The following is a 21,741-nucleotide window of genomic DNA, read 5'->3' as shown; positions in this document are numbered from 1 at the left end:
TCCTACTACTACTACTAACACATCACACCCACAGCACCTTCTCCCCCTACTACTACTACTAACACATCACACCCACAGCGCCTTCTCCTCCTACTACTAACACATCACACCCACAGCACCTTCTCCTTCTACTACTACTAACACATCACACCCACAGCACCTTCTCCTCCTACTACTACTAACACATCACACCCACAGCACCTTCTCCTCCTACTACTACTAACACATCACACCCACAGCACCTTCTCCTCCTACTACTAACACATCACACCCACAGCACCTTCTCCTTCTACTACTACTAACACATCACACCCACAGCACCTTCTCCTCCTACTACTACTAACACATCACACCCACAGCACCTTCTCCCCCTACTACTACTACTAACACATCACACCCACAGCACCTTCTCCTCCTACTACTAACACATCACACCCACAGCACCTTCTCCCCCTACTACTAACACATCACACCCACAGCACCTTCTACCCCTACTACTACTAACACATCACACCCACAGCACCTTCTCCCCCTACTACTACTAACACATCACACCCACAGCACCTTCTACCCCTACTACTACTAACACATCACACCCACAGCACCTTCTCCCCCTACTACTACTAACACATCACACCCACAGCACCTTCTCCCCCTACTACTAACACATCACACCCACAGCACCTTCTCCTACTACTACTAACACATCACACCCACAGCACCTTCTCCCCCTACTACTAACACATCACACCCACAGCACCTTCTCCCCCTACTACTACTAACACATCACACCCACAGCACCTTCTCCTTCTACTACTACTACTAACACATCACACCCACAGCACCTTCTCCTCCTACTACTAACACATCACACCCACAGCACCTTCTCCCCCTACTACTAACACATCACACCCACAGCGCCTTCTCCTCCTACTACTAACACATCACACCCACAGCGCCTTCTCCACCTACTACTACTAACACATCACACCCACAGCACCTTCTCCTCCTACTACTAACACATCACACCCACAGCGCCTTCTCCTCCTACTACTAACACATCACACCCACAGCACCTTCTCCTCCTACTACTACTAACACATCACACCCACAGCACCTTCTCCTCCTACTACTAACACATCACACCCACAGCACCTTCTCCTCCTACTACTACTAACACATCACACCCACAGCACCTTCTCCTCCTACTACTACTAACACATCACACCCACAGCGCCTTCTCCTCCTACTACTACTAACACATCACACCCACAGCGCCTTCTCCTCCTACTACTAACACATCACACCCACAGCGCCTTCTCCTCCTACTACTAACACATCACACCCACAGCGCCTTCTCCCCCTACTACTACTAACACATCACACCACCAGCACCTTCTCCCCCTACTACTAACACATCACACCCACAGCGCCTTCTCCCCCTACTACTAACACATCACACCCACAGCGCCTTCTCCTCCTACTACTACTAACACATCACACCCACAGCACCTTCTCCTCCTACTACTACTAACACATCACACCCACAGCACCTTCTCCTCCTACTACTACCAACACATCACACCCACAGCACCTTCTCCCCCTACTACCAACACATCACACCCACAGCACCTTCTCCTCCTACTACTAACACATCACACCCACAGCATCTTCTCCTCCTACTACTAACACATTACACCCACAGCGCCTTCTCCCCCTACTACTACTAACACATCACACCCACAGCGCCTTCTCCTCCTACTACTACTAACACATCACACCCACAGCGCCTTCTCCTCCTACTACTACTAACACATCACACCCACAGCGCCTTCTCCCCCTACTACTACTAACACATCACACCCACAGCACCTTCTCCTCCTACTACTAACACATTACACCCACAGCACCTTCTCCCCCTACTACTACTAACACATTACACCCACAGCACCTTCTCCCCCTACTACTACTAACACATCACACCCACAGCGCCTTCTCCTCCTACTACTAACACATCACATCCACAGCGCCTTCTCCTCCTACTACTACTAACACATCACACCCACAGCGCCTTCTCCTCCTACTACTAACACATCACACCCACAGCACCTTCTCCTCCTACTACTACTAACACATCACACCCACAGCACCTTCTCCTCCTACTACTACTAACACATCACACCCACAGCACCTTCTCCCCCTACTACTACTAACACATCACACCCACAGCGCCTTCTCCCCCTACTACTACATCACACCACCAGCACCTTCTCCCCCTACTACTAACACATCACACCCACAGCACCTTCTCCTCCTACTACTACTAACACATCACACCCACAGCGCCTTCTCCCCCTACTACTACATCACACCACCAGCACCTTCTCCCCCTACTACTAACACATCACACCCACAGCACCTTCTCCTCCTACTACTACTAACACATCACACCCACAGCACCTTCTCCTCCTACTACTACTAACACATCACACCCACAGCGCCTTCTCCTCCTACTACTACTAACACATCACACCCACAGCGCCTTCTCCTCCTACTACTAACACATCACACCCACAGCACCTTCTCCCCCTACTACTAACACATCACACCCACAGCGCCTTCTCCTCCTACTACTACTAACACATCACACCCACAGCACCTTCTCCTCCTACTACTACTAACACATCACACCCACAGCGCCTTCTCCTCCTACTACTAACACATCACACCCACAGCACCTTCTCCCCCTACTACTACTAACACATCACACCCACAGCACCTTCTCCTCCTACTACTAACACATCACACCCACAGCACCTTCTCCCCCTACTACTACTAACACATCACACCCACAGCGCCTTCTCCTCCTACTACTAACACATCACACCCACAGCACCTTCTCCTCCTACTACTACTAACACATCACACCCACAGCACCTTCTCCTCCTACTACTAACACATCACACCCACAGCGCCTTCTCCTCCTACTACTAACACATCACACCCACAGCACCTTCTCCTCCTACTACTACTAACACATCACACCCACAGCACCTTCTCCTCCTACTACTACTACTAACACATCACACCCACAGCGCCTTCTCCCCCTACTACTACTAACACATCACACCCACAGCACCTTCTCCTCCTACTACTAACACATCACACCCACAGCACCTTCTCCTCCTACTACTAACACATCACACCCACAGCACCTTCTCCTCCTACTACTAACACATCACACCCACAGCACCTTCTCCCCCTACTACTAACACATCACACCCACAGCACCTTCTCCTCCTACTACTACTAACACATCACACCCACAGCACCTTCTCCTCCTACTACTAACACATCACACCCACAGCGCCTTCTCCTCCTACTACTACTAACACATCACACCCACAGCGCCTTCTCCTCCTACTACTAACACATCACACCCACAGCGCCTTCTCCCCCTACTACTACTAACACATCACACCCACAGCGCCTTCTCCCCCTACTACTACTAACACATCACACCCACAGCGCCTTCTCCCCCTACTACTACTAACACATCACACCCACAGCACCTTCTCCTCCTACTACTACTAACACATCACACCCACAGCACCTTCTCCTCCTACTACTACTAACACATCACACCCACAGCGCCTTCTCCTCCTACTACTACTACTAACACATCACACCCACAGCGCCTTCTCCACCTACTACTACTAACACATCACACCCACAGCACCTTCTCCTCCTACTACTAACACATTACACCCACAGCGCCTTCTCCTCCTACTACTACTACTAACACATCACACCCACAGCGCCTTCTCCCCTTACTACTAACACATCACACCCACAGCACCTTCTCCTCCTACTACTACTAACACATCACACCCACAGCGCCTTCTCCCCCTACTACTACTAACACATCACACCCACAGCACCTTCTCCTCCTACTACTAACACATCACACCCACAGCACCTTCTCCTCCTACTACTAACACATCACACCCACAGCACCTTCTCCTCCTACTACTAACACATCACACCACCAGCACCTTCTCCCCCTACTACTAACACATCACACCCACAGCACCTTCTACCCCTACTACAACTAACACATCACACCCACAGCACCTTCTACCCCTACTACAACTAACACATCACACCCACAGCACCTTCTCCCCCTACTACTAACACATCACACCCACAGCACCTTCTCCCCCTACTACTAACACATCACACCCACAGCACCTTCTCCCCCTACTACTAACACATCACACCCACAGCACCTTCTACCCCTACTACAACTAACACATCACACCCACAGCACCTTCTTCTCCTACTACTAACACATCACACCCACAGCACCTTCTACCCCTACTACAACTAACACATCACACCCACAGCACCTTCTCCCCCTACTACTAACACATCACACCCACAGCACCTTCTCCCCCTACTACTAACACATCACACCCACAGCGCCTTCTCCTCCTACTACTAACACATCACACCCACAGCACCTTCTCCCCCTACTACTAACACATCACACCCACAGCGCCTTCTCCCCCTACTACTAACACATCACACCCACAGCACCTTCTCCTCCTACTACTACTAACACATCACACCCACAGCGCCTTCTCCTCCTACTACTACTAACACATCACACCCACAGCGCCTTCTCCTCCTACTACTACTAACACATCACACCCACAGCGCCTTCTCCTCCTACTACTACTAACACATCACACCCACAGCGCCTTCTCCCCCTACTACTAACACATCACACCCACAGCTCCTTCTCCTCCTACTACTAACACATCACACCCACAGCGCCTTCTCCCCCTACTAACACATCACACCCACAGCGCCTTCTCCCCCTACTAACACATCACACCCACAGCGCCTTCTCCCCCTACTAACACATGACACCCACAGCGCCTTCTCCCCCTACTAACACATCACACCAACAGCGCCTTCTCACCACACTTGCTTGTTCCTGAACCCTTTTTAGACGCAGTTTCATAGACTCCTCTCTCCAGGGGTTATTATGATCGAGAACTGTGCACACCATCGCCAGCTCTTCCTGTCGTTCCTGGAAAGCAAAGAGGCCAAAAACAATAAATATAAATTCAAGTTCCACAAAAAAAAAAAAAAAACACTTCCACAAACAGAGCTATGATAGTACAGATGTGTCCTCCTCATACATCGAGCCTTAATACGCCATGTGACGCAGTCCTCATACAGCGAGCCTCAATACGCCATTTGACGCAGTCCTCATACAGCGAGCCTCAATACGCCATGTGACGCAGTCCTCATACAGCAAGCCTCAATACGCCATGCAGCGCGCGAGACACCTGGTGCAAGTGAGCCCCCAGGTCCCGTGTGCAGAGTATCTATTTGCGTCTGCGACAAACCGCTTTACAAGACTGCACGGATTAATCTCATTCAACACTTTTATATCTGGATGTGACGGAGTCTCTATATGAAGCACAGCGGACTTTGTGGGGAAAAAAAAAACGCAGCCGCCTCTTTGTAGCACTTCATACACATATATACAAGTGTCGCATGTCAAACAAATCAGTGCAGTCTCGTGAAGCGGTTTGCGACAGACGTATTTTCAGGCAAAAAGACGCTCTGCACACCGGGAAGGGCTGCAGCAATAGTGTATGAGGACACATCTGTAGGACAGGACAGCAGACGCTCAGATTATAAATCTCGCACCATTATCAGAAGAGTCACAAACACACACACACACATTACATAATTAGGACGGGTAGGCAACATGCCGCCCCTCCAGCTGCTGTGAAACTGCACATCCCAGCATGCCCTGCCACAATTTTAGCATGCTGGGATGTATAGCAGGGCGGCATATTGAGCACCTGTGCTGGGGAGCATAGCCGTATCCTGCTCCCATTATTCCAGCCCATAGCACGGACCTTGCGGAGCCGGCTGGCAGTCTCTGCACTCGGCAGGGTGACCTCCTTGGAAAGTAAAGGGCAGCGAGTAGCCAAAGTGCTGTGAGCCACTGGCACAAGTCCTTCCTCCATGATCAGCTTATTCCCAGAACGCAGGTCCCAGTGTCCTTAGAGATAAAGGAAAGAGCTAAATTAAAGATGTTAATGCATTGAAAGAAGTCTACCAAATGCCCCCAGCTCTACATCCAATAGCAGACCAGCGCCGTCTACCAAATGCCCCCAGCTCTACATCCAATAGCAGACCAGCGCCGTCTACCAAATGCCCCCAGCTCTACATCCAATAGCAGACCAGCGCCGTCTACCAAATGCCCCCAGCTCTACATCCAATAGCAGACCAGCGCCGTCTACCAAATGCCCCCAGCTCTACATCCAATAGCAGACCAGCGCCGTCTACCAAATGCCCCCAGCTCTACATCCAATAGCAGACCAGCGCCGTCTACCAAATGCCCCCAGCTCTACATCCAATAGCAGACCAGCGCCGTCTACCAAATACCCCCAGCTCTACATCCAATAGCAGACCAGCGCCATCTACCAAATGCCCCCAGCTCTACATCCATTAACAGACCAGCGCCGTCTACCAAATGCCCCCAGCTCTACTTCCAATAGCAGACCAGCGCCGTCTACCAAATGCCCCCAGCTCTACATCCATTAGCAGACCAGCGCCATCTACCAAATGCCCCCAGCTCTACATCCAATAGCAGACCAGCGCCGTCTACCAAATGCCCCCAGCTCTACATCCAATAGCAGACCAGCGCCGTCTACCAAATGCCCCCAGCTCTACATCCAATAGCAGACCAGCGCCGTCTACCAAATGCCCCCAGCTCTACATCCAATAGCAGACCAGCGCCGTCTACCAAATGCCCCCAGCTCTACATCCAATAGCAGACCAGCGGCGTCTACCAAATGCCCCCAGCTCTACATCCAATAGCAGACCAGCGACGTCTACCAAATGCCCCCAGCTCTACATCCAATAGCAGACCAGCGCCATCTACCAAATGCCCCCAGCTCTACATCCAATAGCAGACCAGCGCCGTCTACCAAATGCCCCCAGCTCTACATCCAATAGCAGACCAGCGCCATCTACCAAATGCCCCCAGCTCTACATCCATTAACAGACCAGCGCCGTCTACCAAATGCCCCCAGCTCTACATCCAATAGCAGACCAGCGCCGTCTGCTAAACTACAGCTATTACTATACTGATGACTGAGACCACTACATACGGATAGAGAATATACATATATACATACATACACACACATATATATGCTCCCAGTGCATGGATAGGGTTGTTGCTCCCAGTGCATGGATAGGGTTGTTGCTCCCAGTGCATGGATAGGGTTGTTGATTTGCAGCACTGGGCTCAGCTCTGACTAGAAGCCTATCTGTGCAGAGTTTATATGTTCCCCCCAATGTTTGTGTGGGTGTTCTGCAGGTGCTCTGATTTCCACCCATATTAATAACGTAACTAGTTACTGACACACATAGGCCCTAGAGAGTGCGTGCTCATTTGGGGTAGGGAATTTACACTGCAGGCACCATATTGGGCTGAAAAGTGCTATATAAAAAGGTGGAGGCGCCATTTAAATAAATTAGTAAGCTATGCACACAGTAATAATAAGTAAGCTATGCACACAGTAATAATTAGTAATAATTAGTAAGCTAAGCACACAGTAATAATTAGTAAGCTATGCACACAGTAATAATTAGTAATTAGTAAGCTATGCACACATTAGTAATAATTAGTAAGCTATGCACACAATAATAATTAGTAATAATTAGTAAACTATGCACACAGTAATAATTAGTAAGCTATGCACACAGTAATAATTAGTAAGCTATGCACACAGTAATAATTAGTAAGCTATGCACACAGTAATAATTAGTAATAATTAGTAAGCTATGCACACAGTAATAATTAGTAATAATTAGTAAGCTATGCACACAGTAATAATTAGTAAGCTATGCACACAGTAATAATTAGTAAGCTATGCACACAGTAATAATTAGTAAGCTATGCACACAGTAATAATTAGTAATAATTAGTAAGCTATGCACACAGTAATAATTAGTAATAATTAGTAAGCTATGCACACAGTAATAATTAGTAAGCTATGCACACAGTAATAATTAGTAAGCATTGCACACAGTAATAATTAGTAATAATTAGTAAGCTATGCACACAGTAATAATTAGTAATAATTAGTAAGCTATGCACACAGTATTAATTAGTAAGCTATGCACACAGTAATAATTTGTAATAATTAGTAAGCTATGCACACAGTAATAATTAGTAAGCTATACACACAGTAATAATTAGTAAGCTATGCACACAGTAATTAGTAATAATTAGTAAGCTATGCACACAGTAATAATTAGTAAGCTATGCACACAGTAATAATTAGTAAGCTATGCACACAGTAATAATTTGTAATAATTAGTAAGCTATGCACACAGTAATAATTAGTAATAATTAGTAAGCTATACACACAGTAATAATTAGTAAGCTATGCACACAGTAATAATTAGCAAGCTATGCACACAGTAATAATTAGCAAGCTATGCACACAGTAATAATTAGTAAGCTATGCACACAGTAATAATTAGTAAGCTATGCACACAGTAATAATTAGTAAGCTATGCACACAGGTTATTTTTCAGGGACCCTTTTACACTGAGCTGCGACCCGAGTAGACCCAGCAAAAACCCAGGTTTTGCTCTGGTGTAAATGGGGTATAATTACTGTATGCATAGCTTACTAATTATTACTGTGTGCATAGCTTACTAATTATTACTGTGTGCATAGCTTACTAATTACTAAATATTACTGTGTGCATAGCTTACTAATTATTACTAATTATTACAGTGTGCATAGCTTACTAATTATTACTGTGTGCATAGCTTACTAATTACTAAATATTACTGTGTGCATAGCTTACTAATTATTACTGTGTGCATAGCTTACTAATTATTACTGTGTGCATAGCTTACTAATTACTAAATATTACTGTGTGCATAGCTTACTAATTATTACAGTGTGCATAGCTTACTAATTATTACTGTGTGCATAGCTTACTAATTACTAAATATTACTGTGTGCATAGCTTACTAATTATTACTGTGTGCATAGCTTACTAATTATTACTGTGTGCATAGCTTACTATTACTAATTATTACTGTGTGCATAGCTTACTAATTACTGTGTGCATAGCTTACTGATTACTAATTAGTAATAATTAGTAAGCTAGGCACAGTACTAATTAGTAAGCTATGCACAGTAATAATTAGTAAGCTATGCACACAGTAATAATTAGTAAGCTATGCACACAGCAATAATTAGTAAGCTATGCACACAGTAATAATTAGTAAGCTATGCACACAGTAATAATTAGTAAGCTATGCACACAGTAATAATTGGTAAACTATGCACACAGTAATAATTGGTAAGCTATGCACACAGTAATAATTGGTAAGCTATGCACACAATAATTGGTAAGCTATGCACACAGTAATAATTAGTAAGCTATGCACACAGTAATAATTAGTAAGCTATGCACACAGTAATAATTAGTAAGCTATGCACACAGTAATAATTGGTAAGCTATGCACACAGTAATAATTGGTAAGCTATGCACACAGTAATAATTGGTAAGCTATGCACACAGTAATAATTAGTAAGCTATTCACACAGTAATAATTAGTAAGCTATGCACACAGTAATAATTAGTAAGCTATGCACACAGTAATAATTAGTAAGCTATGCACACAGTGATAATTGGTAAGCTATGCACACAGTAATAATTAGTAAGCTATGCACACAGTAATAACTATTAGTAAGCTATGCACACAGTAATTATTAATAATCAGCAAGCTATGCACACAGTAAAATTTAGCAAGCTATGCACACAATTAGCAAGCTATGCACACAGTAATAATTAGCAAGCTATGCACACAGTAATAATTAGCATTAGTAAGCTATGCACACAGTATTAATTAGTAAGCTATGCACACAGTATTAATTAGTAAGCTATGCACACAGTATTAATTAGTAAGCTATGCACACAGTATTAATTAGTAAGCTATGCACACAGTATTAATTAGTAAGCTATGCACACAGTATTAATTAGTAAGCTATGCACACAGTAATAATTAGTAAGCTATGCACACAGTAATAATTAGTAAGCTATGCACACAGTAATAATTAGTAATAATTAGTAAGCTATGCACACAGTAATAATTAGTAATAATTAGTAAGCTATACACACAGTAATAATTAGTAAGCTATGCACACAGTAATAATTAGCAAGCTATGCACACAGTAATAATTAGCAAGCTATGCACACAGTAATAATTAGCAAGCTATGCACACAGTAATAATTAGCAAGCTATGCACACAGTAATAATTAGCAAGCTATGCACACAGTAATAATTAGTAAGCTATGCACACAGTAATAATTAGTAATAATTAGTAAGCTATGCACACAGTAATAATTATTAATAATCAGTAAGCTATACACACAGTAATAATTAGTAAGCTATGCACACAGTAATAATTAGCAAGCTATGCACACAGTAATAATTAGCAAGCTATGCACACAGTAATAATTAGCAAGCTATGCACACAGTAATAATTAGCAAGCTATGCACACAGTAATAATTAGCAAGCTATGCACACAGTAATAATTAGTAAGCTATGCACACAGTAATAATTAGTAAGCTATGCACACAGTAATAATTAGTAAGCTATGCACACAGTAATAATTAGTAATAATTAGTAAGCTATGCACACAGTAATAATTATTAATAATCAGTAAGCTATGCACACAGTAATAATTAGCAAGCTATGCACACAGTAATAATTAGCAAGCTATGCACACAGTAATAATTAGCAAGCTATGCACACAGTAATAATTAGCAAGCTATGCACACAGTAATAATTAGCAAGCTATGCACACAGTAATAATTAGCAAGCTATGCACACAGTAATAATTAGCAAGCTATGCACACAGTAATAATTGGCAAGCTATGCACACAGTAATAATTGGCAAGCTATGCACACAGTAATAATTGGTAAGCTATGCACACAGTAATAATTAGTAAGCTATGCACACAGTAATAATTAGTAAGCTATGCACACAGTAATAATTAGTAAGCTATGCACACAGTAATAATTAGTAAGCTATGCACACAGTAATAATTGGTAAGCTATGCACACAGTAATAATTGGTAAGCTATGCACACAGTAATAATTGGTAAGCTATGCACACAGTAATAATTAGCAAGCTATGCACACAGTAATAATTAGCAAGCTATGCACACAGTAATAATTAGTAAGCTATGCACACAGTAATAATTAGTAAGCTATGCACAGTAATAATTAGTAAGCTATGCACACAGTAATAATTAGTAAGCTATGCACACAGTAATAATTAGTAAGCTATGCACACAGTAACCGACATAATGCAAATGGCCACTGACTGGCATAATACACAGGACACTTTCCCTGAGCTGCTATCAGACCAGTGACTGGCATAATACACAGGACACTTACCCTGAGCTGCTATCAAACCAGTGACTGGCATAATACACGGGACACTTACCCTGAGCTGCTATCAGGCCAGTGACTGGCATAATACACAGGACACTTACCCTGAGCTGCTATCAGACCAGTGACTGGCATAATACACAGGACAATAACACAGAACTTTTCTCCTATACCACAACTGCTAGTAGCCCCGATACTGGCATTATACACGTGACATTCATTCTGAACCGCTATACAATACAGGATTCCTCCCATCAGCGTATGTTATCAGACCAGTGACTGGTATACAATACAGGGTTCCTCCCATCAGCGTATATTATTAAATCAGCGACAGTATACAATACAGGGTTCCTCCCATCGGCATATGTTACCAGACCAGTGACTGGAATACAATACAGGGTTCCTCCCATCAGCGTAGGTTATCAGACCAGTGACTGGTATACAATACAGGGTTCCTCCCATCAGCGTATATTATTAAATCAGCGACAGTATACAACACAGGGGTCCTCCCATCAGCGTATATTATTAAATCAACGACAGTATACAATAAAGGGTTCCTCCCATCAGCGTATGTCATCAGACCAGTGACTGGTATACAATACAGGGTTCCTCCCATCAGCGTATGTCATCAGACCAGTGACTGGTATACAATACAGGGTTCCTCCCATCAGCGTATGTTATCAGACCAGTGACTGGTATTCAATACAGGGTTCCTCCCATCAGCGTATGTTATCAGACCAGTGACTGGTATACAATACAGGGTTCCTCCCATCAGCGTATGTTATCAGAGCAGTGACAGCCCCAATCTCATATTTACCAAAGTGAGAGTTTATAGAAGTGGAGATGTTGCCCATAGCAACCAATCAGATTCTACTTATTTATCTAGCTCCTTCTAGAAAATAGCAGCTCAAATCTGAGTGGTTGCTATGGGCAACATCTCCACTTCTAAAAACCGTCACTTTAGTAACTTTACCTCTGAGCATCTTAACCTGTGCTCCAATTTCCCACATACTGTGAAGCCTTTATGGAGTCACTGCCTCTATCATCTGTCCCGGACATAAGGTGAAGGACATAATCGGGCCCTGTTCTCTCTACACCTGAGGTTGTGTTGGGTGTTACCTGCAGCGCTCTCCGGTTCCCCTTCCAGCGCAGGATCTGCCAGCACACAGTTGTTCTGTAAGGAGACACGGATTATATGGGGCCATCAGTCTCTTCATGTACCAGATGAATATAGGACAGACTACTGATCCCCATCTGCCATATTACAGGTCACAGTCACAGCATGAGCACCAGATGCCTCATTATAGGGCTAAGGTGAAGTCATTCAGCACCAAGGAGGACCTCCCAATCATCATACATCTAGCTTTCTACTTCAGGGTCCACAGGGCTGACCTTGGGGTATAGCTGGATCTGGATCCACGGGCACCACGCAGTTAAAGCTTTTGCTGCTCACAGGATGCACTGGGTCCATCCTCCTCTATACCCCACCCCCGAGCCACAGGCACCTCAGGTTTTAGTTGGTGCCAGGCCGGAGTCGGGTCACCCTGTACCGCAGGGGGGGCTGCATAGCCGCTAATAAGCTTTTTTTTATTTTTTTTTTAAGCGTTTATTTCATTTTAGTTATTTATTTTTTTACACTCTTCATAGCGGCAGCATCAGACTTTCCATTGGACGTCCAAGCTGTCGCTCCTACACCCCGCCGGTGCTGCGACTCCAGTACAGATCTGGGGATCGCAGCGGGACCCCAGAGTCTGTACTAGCCAGACTCTGGAGGAATCCCTGTGCTGCTGCCGGATTGTCAGGGAACAGGTACCCGCGGGGGTGCATGCAGCCTTCAGCCTCCGGTCTCTGGGGACAGAGCAGAAAGGCGTTAGCGGTGGCCTCCTCCTCTATGCGGGGATACCCCGCGTGTCAACTAGACCACCGAGGATAATAGCAGGAGCGCAGATCTCGCAGGCAGCATGCGGTCGGTGCCCCTGTGTACCTCTCCCCTGCTAGGACAGTGTACACAGCACTATAGCCCTCCCAGACACTGACTCTGGGCAGCGTCCCCTGTGTACCTCTCCCCTGCTAGGACAGCGTACACAGCACTATAGCCCTCCCAGACACTGACTCTGGGCAGCGTCCCCTGTGTACCTCTCCCCTGCTAGGACAGCGTACACAGCACTATAGCCCTCCCAGACACTGACTCTGGGCAGCGTCCCCTGTGTACCTCTCCCCTGCTAGGACAGTGTACACAGCACTATAGCCCTCCCAGGCACTGACTCTGGGCAGCGTCCCCTGTGTACCTCTCCCCTGCTAGAACAGTGTACACAGCACTATAGCCCTCCCAGACACTGACTCTGGGCAGCATCCCCCTGTGTACCTTTCCCCTGCTAGGACAGTGTACACAGCACTATAGCCCTCCCAGACACTGACTCTGGCCAGCGTCCCCTGTGTACCTCTCCCCTGCTAGGACAGTGTACACAGCACTATAGCCCTCCCAGACACTGACTCTGGGCAGCGTCCCCCTGTGTACCTCTCCCCTGCTAGGACAGCGCACACAGCACTATAGCCCTCCCAGACACGGACTCTGGGCAGCGTCCCCTGTGTACCTCTCCCCTGCTAGGACAGCGCACACAGCACTATAGCCCTCCCAGACACTGACTCTGGGCAGCGTCCCCTGTGTACCTCTCCCCTGCTAGGACAGTGTACACAGCACTATAGCCCTCCCAAACACTGACTCTGGGCAGCGTCCCCTGTGTACCTCTCCCCTGCTAGGACAGTGTACACAGCACTATAGCCCTCCCAGACACTGACTCTGGGCAGCGTCCCCTGTGTACCTCTCCCCTGCTAGGACAGTGTACACAGCACTATAGCCCTCCCAGACACTGACTCTGGGCAGGGTGATTGTAGTGGAAAGGTGCAGTGAGTATTATCTGTCTGCTCTGTATGTGACCAGTACTAGTGCTGCCTGTCTGTGCTTTATTTCTCCTTACTGTCAGTCTATACCTATCACTCTCCTTCGGCCGTGGCAGGTGTGTGTGAGGGAAGGGCTTTTCTTGGATCTCACATATAAATTGATGTATTTGTGAGGTCGGTCACATACGGTTGGCGTGCTACATGGTGCCATATCTCTGTGTGTGTGTGTGTGTGTGTGTATATATATATATCCATGTCTGATGAGGAAGTTGAGCGCTCCGCAGCTCCCACTCTGTTCTCCTGCAGACGCTGCGTCGCAGGTGTTAATCAGGAGGATTTATCACAGGATGGGCTGGGTGTGTGGTGCCAGCAGTTACCTGGTCCCTCTAACCCCCAAATTTCTCAAGAACCTCCTTGGGCGGTGTTTTCTGAAGTGCTGGCCTCCAGCGCGGACCGTCTGACGGTCCCGACTACCCTCCCCCCTAGGGGATTACCCCATCCAGCCACCCCCCCTTCTCAGGGTATACCCACATCTGTTGCAGTCTCCCCCTGGGCCTCATGCTGTTAGTCCATATACAGGGTTACCTATGTATATTTAGTCCCCTCCGGTGACAGCAGTCAGTCAATCCCTCAGGCGGGTCAACCACCATGGGTGGACGTGTTATCCAGTTCAGTCCCGAGTTTGGCGGCCTCACCTTCAGCCTTTCAATCTATGCTACGAAGTGACTAGCCTCAGAAGGCGTCTAAACGCCCGTTTACGTCGTCCCAGTCTGTGCAGGTATCAGACTCGGAGGCGTCCTCGGATGATGGGGAATTGCCTGAGGACGGACTACGATTCCCTGGTCCAGGAGGTGGAAACTAAATCGTCCATTAATGTGCCGGCATTGGTTAGGGCTGTGCGGTCCATTCTTGATATAGAGGATGACGCACCAGCTCCTAAATCTGACCAGCTGACTGACCACATGGCGGAAGCCTGGCAGTCGCCTAGTAAGAGGTTCCAGCAGCAGAAATGTTTAGCGTCTAGTTATCAGTTTCCTGCAGGTCATTGCAAAAAGTAGGAAACCCCGCTCGCGGTGGATTCTCAGGTTACTCGCTTAATCAAAAGCGCTACTTTGCCTTTGCCGTCCATTTCCTCCCTAAAGGATCCCACATTATTCTCTCTCCGGGGCAGTGGCACGTCTGTCCATGGCCATCTCTTGGGTGGCTAAGGCCATTGAGAGCTGGGCCAATGTTCTGGAGGATACTTTTCCAGAGGATGCTCCGGAAATCCAGAGAGCTTTAGTTGGATAAATGAGGGATGCCGCTTCCTATATTGCATCAACGTCATTGGATGCCAGTCTTTGACTTCCAGGAGTATCGGCTGCAGCGGTGTCTGCTCGCCAGTCTTTGTGGCTGCGTTCTAGGAGAGCGGACACGGATTCCACGAAAGGACTGGAGGCCTTACCTTTTAATGGGGAATTATTTGGCCCAGACCTGGACAAAATTGTGGATACCCTGGCTAAGTCTAAGTCAGCTTTTCTCCCTTCGGCAGCTGCACCTTCTAAGGCTAAGACCTCTGCATTTCGGTCCTTTCGTACTCAGGGACAGTACTCAATGGACAGTCCTTCCCGAGGCAGTCGGCGACTAAGGCCGCCCCTAAGCCTAAGAAACAAGCGTGGAGTGCTAGACACCCTTCTTCCAAGCCGGAGGATAAACCTTCTGCCTGATGGGACGGGCCACCCAATGGGGGATCCCAGAGTGGGAGGCCGACTTCTTCAATTCGCCCAGTGCTGGTACACCACCACCACGGATGCCTGGGTTCGAGAAGTGGTCTGTCGGGGGTACGCTCTCTCTTTTCATCACAGACCTCCCCATCAGTTCTTCTGCACGAGTCCTTCTCAGGACAAGACCAGGGCCTTGCAGACTCAGGAAGCGATAGAGTCCTTGCTGAAAGCAGGGGTCATTGTTCCCGTTCCGCCTTCTCAACGCGGCACGGGTTATTATTCCACTCTATTTCTGGTGCAGAAACACAATGGGGCTCATCGCCCAATCCTCAATTTAAAGTCGCTGAACAAGTTCCTCAGAGTGCCCAAATTCAGGATGGAAATTTTGCGTACCATCATTCTGGCTATGGAACCTGGGGACTACATGGTCTCCCTGGACCTCCAGGACGCTTACCTCCATGTTCCTGTAGCGCATTCACACCAACGGTACCTGAGGTTTGCTATACGTCAACACCACTACCAGTTTCAGGCTCTGCCCTTTGGCCTCTCCACGGCTCCAAGGGTATTCACCAAGATTATGACTGTCATGGCCGCCCATCTACGAAGCCAGGGTATACGGATTCTGCCGTATCTGGAAGACCTACTCTTGTTGGCAAACTCTCCGGAGGTACTTCTACATCATCTACACCTGACGATCGCTTGTCTGCAAGCACACGGGTGGCTGATAAATTGGAAGTCCTCCCTGATTCCATCACAATGGATGGTTCATTTGGGAGCCCTGCTGGATTCTCATCAGCAAAAGATTTTTCTGACTCCAGAAAAGATTTCCTCCTTACAACTGCGCAGTTGCCTGAAGAGTTGCCGAGTGTCTGTGCACTCGGAAATGAGAGTTCTGGGGTCCATGGTGTCGGCATTCGACATGGTGGATTATGCCCAGTTCCATTCCAGGCCCCTGCAGGGGCTGATTCTAACCAAATGGAACGGGTTACAACACTGTATCAGGACTCAGATGCTTGTGTTGTCTCCGAGGGGCGCCTGTCGCTAGCTTGGTGGCTTCAGACATTCATCTTTCCAAGGGTCGCCCCTTTGGATCCCCGACTGGGTTCTGCTCACGACAGATGCCAGTCTCCGGGGTTTGAGGGCAGTAACAGGTACCGTTTCACTTCAGGGACGTTGGACTGTGGAAGAAGCACTTCTCCCCATCAACATTCTGGAACTTCGGCCCGTGTACAGGGCCTTCCAGTTGTCCGGTCACGTTCTTCAAGGAAGGGCCGTGCAGGGTCAATCCGACAATGCCACTACGGTGGCGTATATCGACCATCGGGGGAGGGGGGCTCGTAGTCGAGCAGCGTTGTCATGCATCCTGGCCTGGGCGTAGTGCCACCTTCCAACCGGACCTCCTCAGCCGTCATGATGTGCATCCCGGGGAATGGTCGCTTCACCCAGAGGTGTTTCAAGTACTCGTGGACAGGTGGGGACTGCCGGAGGTGGACCTCATGGCCTCCCGTCACAATCACAAGCTGCCCGTGTACGGGTCCAGGACAAGAGATGCCAGCGCAAGCCTGGTGGACGCGCTGTCCGTGAAATGGACATTTCAACTGGCGTATCTATTCCCTCCGATATCCCTGCTGCCTCGGGTCCTTCAGAAACATTTCTGTTGGTGGCTCCGGCTTGGCCCAGACGTCCTTGGTTCTCTGATCTTTGGAGCCTATCCACCGACGCTCCGTTCCTTCTGCCTCAATGTCGGGACCTGTTGTCTCAGGGACCCTGCCTTTACCCGGATCTGGGTTGTCTGTCGTTGACGGCGTGGCTCTTGAGACATCAGTCTTAAGATCCCGGGGTTTTTCCAGCTCTGTCATCAGCACGATGCTTCAGGCGCGCAAGCCTGCTTCCGCCAGGATTTACCACAGAGTGTGGCATACTTATTTTCAGTGGTGTGAGTCCAGAAACTACGATCCACAGGCGTTTCCTATTTCTAGAGTTTTGGCGTTCCTTCGGTCTGGTTTGGAACTAGGTTTACGCCTAGCTTCTTTGAAAGTTCATCTGTGTGGTTCCAGCGTAGGACAGCTACTCTGCCAGATGTCCGCACCTTTTTCCAGGAGGTTTTCAGGATTCAGCCTCCCTTTGTTCCCCCTGTGGCTCCTTGGGATTTGGTGGTGGTGCTCTGGGCCCCTATAGGGTCCTCCATTTGAACCTCTTCAGTCGGTGGAACTCAAGTGGTTGACGGTGAAGACTGCTTCTCTCCTGGCTATTGATTCGGCCAGGAGGGTGTCAGAATTGGGGGCGCTTTCCTGTCGTTCTCCTTTTCTGATTTTTCACCAGGACAGGGCGGTGCTTCGCACTCGCCCGGGTTTTCTTCCTAAGGTGGTTTCTAAGTTCCACGTTAATAAGCAAATTGTCGTGCCGGCTTTTCAGTCGCCTTATCTTTCAGCTGGTGAGGCTTGCTTAGATGTGGTCCGTGCTCTCAAAGTTTATGTGGACCGGACTAGTTCTATTCGGAAGCCGGATTCCTTGTTCGTCCTCTCTGGTTTCAATAAGAGGGGTTGGCCAGCCAACAAACAAAACTTTGGCCCGTTGGCTTCGTTTGGTTATTTGTGAGGCATATACACAGGAGGGTTTACCTGTTCCGGCCTCCGTTAAGGCTCATTCCACTCGTTCTGTGGGTCCCTCTTGGGCTGCTAGACGCGGCGCCTCTGCTGTTCAGCTATGTAAGGCGGCCACCTGGTCTTCCATCCAGACCTTTCTGAGGTTCTATGCGTTTGACAACTTTGACTCTCAGGAGGCATCCTTCGGGCGCCGGGTTCTCCTTTCTGCACAGGAGCGTCCTCGCCCTTAGTTGAACTGCTTTGGTACATCCCCAAGGTCAATCCTGTGGACACCCTATGGACCCTGAAGTAGAAAACAAGAGATATGGTAAGAACTTACCTTTGTTATCTCTGTTTCTACGAAGTCCATAGGGTCCACAGGGCGCCCGCCCTGACGCACCTGGCTTCATATGGGCTGTGTGGCTGGTAACCGGTTTTCCGTCTCCCATTTCTGTGAGTATGGTTTCTTGTGTGCTCCAGTCTCTGTTTAGTCTCCTCCTCCGGCCTTAGCTGCTTACCAACTGAGGTGCCTGTGGCTCGAGGGCGGGGTATAGAGGAGGATGGAAACAAGTGCATCCAGGGAGCAGCAAAAGCTTTTAACTGCGTGGTGCCCGTGGATCAAGATCCAGCTATACCCCAAGGTCAACCCTGTGGACCCTATGGACTTCGTAGAAACAGAGATAACAATGGTAAGTTCTTACCATATCTCTTGTTTTCGCTGCTCAATCGCCATAGAAATCACTGGGGTTCCAAGCACAGGCCTCCCAGGCACCCTGACAAAAATCTAATTTACCCCTGTAATGATGAGACCATCTTCTAGCAGCGACGCTTGCTCTATGCACCCTAGATTATGAGTGGAAATGTACTGGAGAGTGAGGAAGGAATATTTCTTCCATTACACCGGAGCCCACATACGCCAAGTCTCAGTACTGCAAGATCCCAGACACGTTCTAATAAGGTAGCACAAAGCTCCCATATGCATATGGACACTGATGTGTAGTTGGGACATTATTAGGAGAGAATACACAGACCTTGCCATTCCCGGCCGGGGGCACACCGTCCACATCTTCTCCGGCATCTGGAGACGAATCTGCACGAAGATAAAACACATCACTCACTTTTTGCCAATATCCCAATACTACATTGAAAACTAAAGGTTACACAGGACAATTACTATGGGCACCAGATATCCCCTGTGGATTTAGTAACAGGTCTGATTTAGTGAATAAAAATGGAGTAATAACTGATGAAAAGAAGATTAAACTGAAATTGAGCAAATAAGTTTTACAAGCTCAGAATATGGAGAATGAACACTTATAGCAATGTGTGTGTGATGTGCTACATTCTCAGGTGTGCAGAGTGTTATAGCAATGTGTGTGATATGTGCTACATTCTCAGGTGTGCAGAGTGTTATAGCAATGTGTGTGTGATGTGCTACATTCTCAGGTGTGCAGAGTGTTATAGCAATGTGTGTGTGATGTGCTACATTCTCAGGTGTGCAGAGTGTTATAGCAATGTGTGTGTGATGTGCTACATTCTCAGGTGTGCAGAGTGTTATAGCAATGTGTGATATGTGCTACATTCTCAGGTGTGCAGAGTGTTATAGCAATGTGTGATATGTGCTACATTCTCAGGTGTGCAGAGTGTTATAGCAATGTGTGTGTGATGTGCTACATTCTCAGGTGTGCAGAGTGTTATAGCAATGTGTGTGTGATGTGCTACATTCTCAGGTGTGCAGAGTGTTATAGCAATGTGTGTGATGTGCTACATTCTCAGGTGTGCAGAGTGTTATAGCAATGTGTGTGATATGTGCTACATTCTCAGGTGTGCAGAGTGTTATAGCAATGTGTGATATGTGCTACATTCTCAGGTGTGCAGAGTGTTATAGCAATGTGTGTGATGTGCTACATTCTCAGGTGTGCAGAGTGTTATAGCAATGTGTGTGATATGTGCTACATTCTCAGGTGTGCAGAGTGTTATAGCAATGTGTGTGTGATGTGCTACATTCTCAGGTGTGCAGAGTGTTATAGCAATGTGTGTGTGATGTGCTACATTCTCAGGTGTGCAGACTGTTATAGCAATGTGTGTGTGATATGTGCTACATTCTCAGGTGTGCAGACTGTTATAGCAATGTGTGTGTGATATGTGCTACATTCTCAGGTGTGCAGAGTGTTATAGCAATGTGTGTGTGATATGTGCTACATTCTCAGGTGTGCAGAGTGTTATAGCAATGTGTGTGTGATATGTGCTACATTCTCAGGTGTGCAGAGTGTTATAGCAATGTGTGTGATATGTGCTACATTCTCAGGTGTGCAGAGTGTTATAGCAATGTGTGATATGTGCTACATTCTCAGGTGTGCAGAGTGTTATAGCAATGTGTGTGTGATATGTGCTACATTCTCAGGTGTGCAGAGTGTTATAGCAATGTGTGTGTGATGTGCTACATTCTCAGGTGTGCAGAGTGTTATAGCAATGTGTGTGATATGTGCTACATTCTCAGGTGTGCAGAGTGTTATAGCAATGTGTGTGATATGTGCTACATTCTCAGGTGTGCAGAGTGTTATAGCAATGTGTGTGATGTGCTACATTCTCAGGTGTGCAGAGTGTTATAGCAATGTGTGTGATATGTGCTACATTCTCAGGTGTGCAGAGTGTTATAGCAATGTGTGTGTGATGTGCTACATTCTCAGGTGTGCAGAGTGTTATAGCAATGTGTGTGTGATGTGCTACATTCTCAGGTGTGCAGACTGTTATAGCAATGTGTGTGTGATATGTGCTACATTCTCAGGTGTGCAGAGTGTTATAGCAATGTGTGTGTGATATGTGCTACATTCTCAGGTGTGCAGAGTGTTATAGCAATGTGTGTGTGATATGTGCTACATTCTCAGGTGTGCAGAGTGTTATAGCAATGTGTGTGATATGTGCTACATTCTCAGGTGTGCAGAGTGTTATAGCAATGTGTGATATGTGCTACATTCTCAGGTGTGCAGAGTGTTATAGCAATGTGTGTGTGATATGTGCTACATTC

At 47.1% G+C, this 21,741-nt stretch overlaps 1 protein-coding gene across 1 annotated transcript in view; it reads right to left on the bottom strand.

Moving 5' to 3' along the window:
• The window catches only part of LOC148431180 (uncharacterized), a gene marked incomplete at its 3' end in the record, with an annotated part of 167,843 nt that overhangs the window by 106,892 nt on the left and 39,210 nt on the right, over nt 1-21,741 (bottom strand). The window contains exons 4-7 of the mRNA XM_088466237.1: nt 19,745-19,803; nt 12,644-12,698; nt 5,943-6,088; nt 4,988-5,098 (exon numbers count right to left, since the gene is read on the bottom strand). Coding sequence (XP_088322363.1) covers nt 4,988-5,098; nt 5,943-6,088; nt 12,644-12,698; nt 19,745-19,803 — 371 coding nt within the window. The remainder of the gene's footprint in view (nt 1-4,987; nt 5,099-5,942; nt 6,089-12,643; nt 12,699-19,744; nt 19,804-21,741) is intronic.

This window comes from Taudactylus pleione, unplaced genomic scaffold (genome assembly GCF_031769625.1).
Source record: "Taudactylus pleione unplaced genomic scaffold, aTauple2 ptg002705l, whole genome shotgun sequence".
Lineage (NCBI taxonomy): Eukaryota > Metazoa > Chordata > Amphibia > Anura > Myobatrachidae > Taudactylus > Taudactylus pleione.
This window is presented reverse-complemented; position numbering and strand designations above follow the sequence as displayed.